Source organism: Sinocyclocheilus rhinocerous, unplaced genomic scaffold (genome assembly GCF_001515625.1).
Source record: "Sinocyclocheilus rhinocerous isolate Xijiao unplaced genomic scaffold, SAMN03320098_v1.1 scaffold3366, whole genome shotgun sequence".
NCBI lineage: Eukaryota > Metazoa > Chordata > Actinopteri > Cypriniformes > Cyprinidae > Sinocyclocheilus > Sinocyclocheilus rhinocerous.
This window is the reverse complement of record NW_015637533.1, coordinates 132,326-139,622: the sequence shown is the minus strand read 5'-3', so window position 1 is coordinate 139,622 and position 7,297 is coordinate 132,326. Positions and strand designations below refer to the sequence as shown.

Genomic DNA, 7,297 nt, shown 5'->3' with positions numbered 1-7,297 from the left:
TGTGTGTGTGTGTGTGTGTGTGTACAGGTATATATGGTTTATGAGGACACAAATGTGTATAATGACATGGGTACTACAACGTAAACATGGTTTATGAGGACACTTCCTGTGTCCCCGTAAAACAAAAGGCTTAAAAAACATACAAAACGGTGTTTTATGAAAAAAAAAAATTGCCAGCAGTTTCCTGTGAGGGGTAGGTTTAGGGGGAGGGTTGGTGTAGGGCAATATAAAATACAGTTTGTACAGTATAAAAACCATTACACCTATGGAGAGTCCCCGTAAACCACAAATACAAGTATGTGTGTGTGTGTGAGTGTGAGCGAGTGACCTGGTGACTGTCATCTGTGTAATCCCAAATCCTGCTGTGCCTGTGCCTGAAATCCTCTCGTGGTCCGCGATCATTTGGGAATACTCAACAAAATTAGCACCATTCCAGGTTCATCACAAACATACTCTCATGCTTTCAGCAGAGCAGGTGTGTGTGAGAGAATGAGCTCAAGCTCTCGCTGGCATACCTGTGATGATGATGATGATGATAATGAAGGTGTGTGAAGGCAGCAGCAGGTGAGTACCGACGCTTCACCTGCTCGATTTACACTTTATCTCTGTCCTTTCGGTTGAAAACAAAAGGGGAAATGAGGCTGCAGGTTCCACTGTCACTGTGCTGCTTGTGTTTATGACATACTGAGAGAGTTTTGCTGTTAAAATTTCAGCACAGCAGAAATCCAGTACTGCATGTTGTCTTTCTTTTTTAACACTTGAGACATTATTGAAGTGCATTGAAATTCATTTTAAAAATGTGTTTATTTGGCTTTTTCCAATCTGAGTTCTTCTGATTTGTGCAGTTAAAAGAAATTTATTATAGCTACTTTCTGATACTGAAGGTTATGGAAGAGAATCTCGATCTCAGTTGTTGTGAACTACATCTGCACAGTTTATAAAATGTGAAATGTGTTTTTTTTCTCCAGTACTGTGTGACGGGCAGGTGGCCTGACCAATCAGCTGGGATGTCTGCTCGGGTGAGGCCTGTGGACCCGCCCACTTTTCACTTGGAGGGGGTGGAGCAGGTTGCCATGGCCACAGAGGACATTATGTGAGCGATGCATTATGGGTGACGGATAAATGGATTATCTCAGATAGAAATAAGTGGTTGGTTAATGATTGATAAGTTATTGGTTATTGATTTGACTTTTTTCCAAAGAGAAAAGAAGCACCCAGATTTCTTCAACACCAACACCAACAATAACAATGAAGAGTGAGTTCATGTACACACACTACACACAAACCACAGCACACACTTACACAAGGTGCTTTTAACTGGTTTAATCTTTATTTGTCTTATATTTACAGAGAGGAAAAAAAGAAGAAAAAGAAAGAAAAAAAGGAGAAGAAAGAGTAAGATGAGATGATTTTTCATATTTGTTTCATTGATTCATTGATGTTTACTCTACCTATTTGTGTTATTTCAGGAAAAAAGAGAAGAAGGAAAAAAAGGAGAAGGAAAAGAAAAAAGAAACAGAAGAGAAAGAGAAAGAGAAAGAGAAAGAGAGGAAAGAACAGTAGGTTCCTCTTTGTTTAGACTGTCAGTCATTCCTGCACTCCATCATCTTTGTCTCTGTTATTGATATTTTATATTTGTTAAAGGTGAAGCATGACATTATGCCACTAGAGAACCGTGATCTGTTTGTTTCAACAATACAAGATGGGATGCATGTTTTGTGCAGATAATGTGTGCCATTCTGCATTTAGACTCTAAAACTCTATAATGTCGTCTTCCAGACCAAAGGAGATTGAGGTTGTGGATCCAGCGGGAAACATGTACTATAACTGGCTCTTTGTGATCACGTGTCCTGTGATGTACAACTGGATTCTCATCATAGCGCGGTGCCTGCTCTTACTGTCACGTCACAAAACAACACTCTGCTCTTTGATCCTGAGTTTGAGTTTAGTTACATACAGACTCTCTCTCTCTGTCTCTCAGAGCTTGCTTTGAGGAATTGCAGACAGACTATTTGATGTTATGGTTCATCCTGGATTACTTATCTGATCTGATGTATGTGCTCGACATGGTGTTCAGGACCAGGACAGGTGAGTTCCAGCTACATCAGGATTCTGGAAATTTTCAAAGTTGGAAACTTTCCATGGGAATTATTAAAGGGAATATACTGGAAATTTGCAAAATTGCAGGGAACTTAAATGTAGTTCATGACAACTCTCGGAGGGATTGGCATGGTAATGTACATGACAATGTTAATGTATTTGGTCTTGGCGGAATAGATCTGCTACGCTGCTGCTGCGGCAGAGCAAGTACCGAGACTTGCTGCTGTCGATACATCCACAACATGCTGCTGTGAGCATGTAAGAAATATTGCTGTTGCAAATATAACATACATGAAATAACCCCCCATATAGCATACATGAATCACCTTGTAGCAGATCTATACAGGTGGAGCTGGGGAAGTTGGAGTGTTTCTGAAGCAAGCTGCAACTGCTACGGCAAGCACTAGTCATATATTTGAATGCTGAGCAGCGAGCTCATTGGCTACCGATACAGGAGAGAACCAATCAGCTGTGCCATGTGATAATGATGTCATTAGGTCAGATTGACTTAGACCTATCGGACTGCGCCATCTAGAGTTTCATGCCAGAACTCTGTATTTGAAAAACAATACCTTGCAGCATAATCTTGGTTAAAACAACCATATTTAATGCAAATTCTGTTGAATTTCTGCCCTGTGCATTGCTCAATCACATGCACAAATCATTTCTAGAATCTGCAGACTACAGCAAGACCGTTGAAGTCACGCTACTGCATTTGAGCAGTCAAGAAAGCTTTTCAAGTAATTACCAGGGTAAATATATCTGATCTATGGTATTAAAGTTTAACTAGCAAATACTAAATTAAAATGTGTTTATACAGCATCTAGCTAGCCAGTAAATCAGATATTCTAAATGTATTATTTAAAGGGGTCATATGATGCGATTTCAATTGTTCCTTTCTCTTTGGAGTGTTACAAGCTCTTGGTGCATAAAGAAGATCTGTAAAGTTGCAAAGACTAAAGTCTCAAATCCAAAGAGCTCGTGATTATGGTAAGGGGCGTTACATTTCCGACTCGTGCTTGTGGTGTTCGGCCAATCATAATGCACTGGGTCAGCTGGCCAATCAGAGCGGACTGCGCTTGTCAAAGGAGGGGGCTTTGTTGAAAACGAAGCGTTTGAGAGAGGCGGGGCATAGAGGACCTACAATAATGTACAGTATTTGAAAAATAATGTGTTTTTTGAACATTAAAGCATGTCAACATATTCTGTTACACCAAATACACAAAATAATGATCTTTAAAATAGCATCATATGACCCCTTTAAGACTATTTCTATTAATTTGTCCAGCATCAATTGATTAAAATATTTTTACCTTTCCAGAATATCTCAGTTGTTTAATTATTTATACATCTGTGCATGCCATTGCATAGTGTTTTTTTACAAGCATTTTTCTAATCGTATTCCTCAGAACAGTGCCACATGCCCCGACTGACATTTTTAATGGGACTTTTTATATTTATGTTTATATATGATACAGTTTGTATATATTACTCCAATTTTTCATTTAATTCCCTTTGGAATATTTCCAAAATTCCCCAGCTTAACTTTCCATGGAAAGTTTCTGGAAATTTACTGGACATTTTTTTCCCGCCCTTTTGCAACCCTAATCAGGAGACGTGTCAGTACTGAACGCTGAGCGTTTTGAAATCTTGGTTTGTTTGTGCTCGTCTGCAGGATATCTGGAGCAGGGGCTCCTGGTGAAAGACGAGAAGAAGCTTCGTGATCGCTACATGCAGAGCGTCCAGTTCAAGCTGGACCTGGCCTCTATGGTTCCGACCGACATCTTCTACTTCTACTTCGGTCTGAACTACCCCGAGATTCGCATGAACAAGCTACTCAGGGTCAACCGCTTGTTCGAGTTTTTCCAGCGCACCGAAACACGGACTAACTTTCCGAACGTGTTCCGAATCTCCAACCTCGTCATGTACATCGTGATCATCATCCACTGGAATGCCTGCATGTATTACTCCTTCTCCAAGGCCATCGGCTTCGGGTCGGACGCTTTTGTGTATCCGGACCCCTCGGACCCGGAGTTTAGCCGGTTGGTGAGAAAGTACGCATACAGCATGTACTGGTCCACGCTCACGCTCACCACCATCGGCGAAACGCCGCCCCCTGTCAAAAACTCAGAGTACTTCTTCGTGGTAATGGACTTCCTGGTCGGCGTACTGATTTTTGCCACCATCGTCGGTAACGTCGGCTCCATGATCACCAATGCCAACGCGGCGCGAGCGGATTTCCAGGCTCGCATCGACGCCATCAAACAGTACATGAGCTTCCGAAAGGTCACCAAAGACCTGGAGAAACGGGTCATCAAGTGGTTCGATTACTTGTGGACCAACAAGAAAGCAGTCGATGAGAGAGAAGTGCTGAAGTACCTGCCGGACAAGCTGCGGGCGGAGGTCGCTATAAACGTCCACCTGGACACTCTGAAGAAGGTGCGCATCTTCGCGGACTGCGAGGCCGGGCTGCTGGTGGAGCTGGTGCTGAAGCTTCAGCCGCAGGTCTACAGCCCCGGAGACTACATCTGCAAGAAGGGTGACATCGGCCGCGAGATGTACATCATTAAAGAAGGAAAGCTGGCCGTGGTGGCGGACGACGGAGTCACGCAGTTCGTGGTGCTGAGCGACGGCAGCTACTTCGGAGAGATCAGCATCCTCAACATCAAGGGCAGTAGGGCAGGCAACCGAAGAACCGCCAACATCCGCAGCATCGGCTATTCTGACCTCTTCTGCCTGTCCAAAGACGACCTGATGGAGGCGCTGACCGAATATCCGGATGCCAAGGCTATGCTGGAGGAGAAGGGACGACAAATCCTTATGAAGGTACAGTAAACGGCCCTTTCATATGAGCCTCGAGAGACTAATGCATCGAACCCTATGTAGAGTCAAACGGAACCACGCGGCATGACGGTCAGTAAGAGTGGGAACAAAAAATTAACTCTTTAACGATTCTGAAGAATTCTCAGCTAACAAAAATATGTTCTAAGAATGTTTTTCTAATGTTTCATTATATAGCGAAAACATTATTTCTGAATGTTTACATTTTTAAAAAACTTCTTTCTTGGTTATACAATCATTAAAGGAACATGCAAACGTTATGGGAATGTTATTTTGAATGTTCTCCAAACATTTTGAAACAAGTACTAACATTTAAAAAATTACACGCACTGATGAACACGTAGCCTTTCAAAGTATACTCCATTTGATATTGTATGCAAACGCAGGCAGTCGACACACACGCACTAGAAAGCTTCATCTTTGTGCAGTGTCTGCACTGTTTTTCTCCAGAAGTTATGGCCGATAAAAATGTCTTTGTACTCTTTTAAACTAAAGTTGCGGCTCTCTCATAACCCTTTCACACAAGCGCTTGTCAATGCGGCCGTCTGTTGGTGCTGCATTCTCCTGTGGAACAACTGATTAGCGCAAAACAAATTCAATGTACATGTGCGACCTGCATACTACACACTATTCTGATGACGAAATCTGCATCACGCGCACTCTAGGCAGAACCTCACATACGCGTAAAAACCGAAGTATACTTTGGGCTTTAGATGAACGTCCAACTAAAATGTTTCAGAAATAAAACATTGTAGAAACATTTTTGTGCTAATGTTTTGGGAAGATTAATAAAGACCAGATAACTCTGAACAAATGTTCCATTAACGTTACTGGAAGAGCGTTTGTTCATAACTTTGAGAAAACTGTACCCAAATGTTAGCCAAAGTTCTGAGAACGTTCTTTGTTAGCTGGGTTAGTTTTCAACCGCAGCTGCGCATTGCAGTGCCACTTATGTGTGCGCTAAAGACAGCCATATTGCTCTTTTCCTCAAAAAAGTATATAAACTAGTATCCCTAAGATCAAAGAGCAGTCATGGGCTTCATTGGCGCTGTCCGTCTGCACTCTTGCTGGTATTTCTGTGTTTTCCCTTCCAAATGCTCTACACATGCATCATGCATGCCATTTGGAATGCATAAGCTATAAAAGTGTCAATTCACATTTTGAATGTTTTATCATTTTTATTTATAGGACAATCTTCTGAATTTAGAGCTGGCCAAGCAGGGTCCCGATCCCAAAGACATGGAGGAAAAGGTCATCAAGATCGGCAGCGTGCTGGATGTCCTTCAGACGCGCTTCGCCCGCCTGTTAGCCGAACACGAAGCCGCACAAGGCAAACTGAAGAAGCGCGTGACTAAATTAGAAAAGAAGATCACAGACTCCAGCGGAGCGGCTCTCTCTGAGATGCTGGACCCGGAACTGGCGACTGCAGAGAAGAAAGAAGAGAAGGAATAAGATGAAAGCTGCAAATAAACCTGGTTAAACTAGATTATATTAGTTTTAGAACTTTGAACAGAAGCCTTGTGTATTTTGTGGTCCATCTTGGGTTCGGACTGGATTTGTGGGGATGGATAAAACCGTAGATACACATCAGCTCCTGCCCAACATCACATTTATCCTGGGCTGTCAGTCTACCACAGCAGTGTGTGTGAGATATAGGTGGCGGTAATGCACTTATAAGTCTGCGATCCGCCGTAAAGCAACAAGAAGAAGAAGAAGAAGACTGGTAGTGTGAAAAGCGGACGTGTCATTGAATGACGCTTTCTGAACGCTGATGGGAGTTGTCGTTTTTACGGGTGGTTTCCGCCTCACCGTGCGCTGTTAACGACTACATTTCCCATCATGCTCTGCGTTGCTGCCGTCTTCCTTGTGCGTGCTGATCGTTAGAGTGACTCGTGTCGGTAAGACTGTTTATAGTCTACCACAGCAGTGTGTGAATGAAGAAGAAATCTGAGAAATCTTTGTTTGGTTCTTTCATCTTCATGCAACAGGTAGCATGCAAATGTAAGATATTGTACAGATGATCGGTGTACACAGCATGTATCTGTGGTTAGACGGATTATATCATGTGTTTATTCTGTCATGTCTATCATGAGAGAACATAAAGAAAAAAGGAATCCTTTTTGTTAGCATAAGACTGTATGATTTAGTTTCATTAAAAACTCTTGTAATAAACATTTATACTTAGAGAGAAACACTAATAACGATGCTGCTCTGGCAATATTGGTTAAATGTTTAATCAGAGAACTAAATGGGCTGTAAAAAAAATCCAAATACATCTTCAATAAAGAATTTCTGACCAGACCCTTTCATATGGCGTTTGTGTTTTGACGCTTTAATTACCAAAAAAAAAATAATA

At 42.0% G+C, this 7,297-nt stretch overlaps 2 protein-coding genes across 2 annotated transcripts in view; both read left to right on the top strand.

The window, feature by feature from the left end:
* The first annotated feature begins 319 nt into the window (after nt 1–319).
* On the top strand, nt 320–6,415 carry cnga1b (cyclic nucleotide gated channel subunit alpha 1b). The gene is made up of 9 exons (XM_016563944.1): nt 320–564; nt 969–1,093; nt 1,202–1,255; nt 1,351–1,395; nt 1,470–1,559; nt 1,780–1,884; nt 1,982–2,088; nt 3,776–4,926; nt 6,130–6,415. Exons 2-9 carry the CDS (start codon nt 1,008–1,010, stop codon nt 6,391–6,393), a joined length of 1,902 nt encoding a protein of 633 aa, XP_016419430.1. The 5' UTR covers nt 320–564; nt 969–1,007; the 3' UTR covers nt 6,394–6,415.
* A 398-nt stretch (nt 6,416–6,813) lies between these two features.
* The window catches only part of nfxl1 (nuclear transcription factor, X-box binding-like 1), a 20,911-nt gene continuing 20,427 nt past the window's right edge, over nt 6,814–7,297 (top strand). Inside the window, exon 1 of the mRNA XM_016563941.1 lies at nt 6,814–6,839. The gene's annotated coding sequence lies outside the window, so the exon portion shown is untranslated. The remainder of the gene's footprint in view (nt 6,840–7,297) is intronic.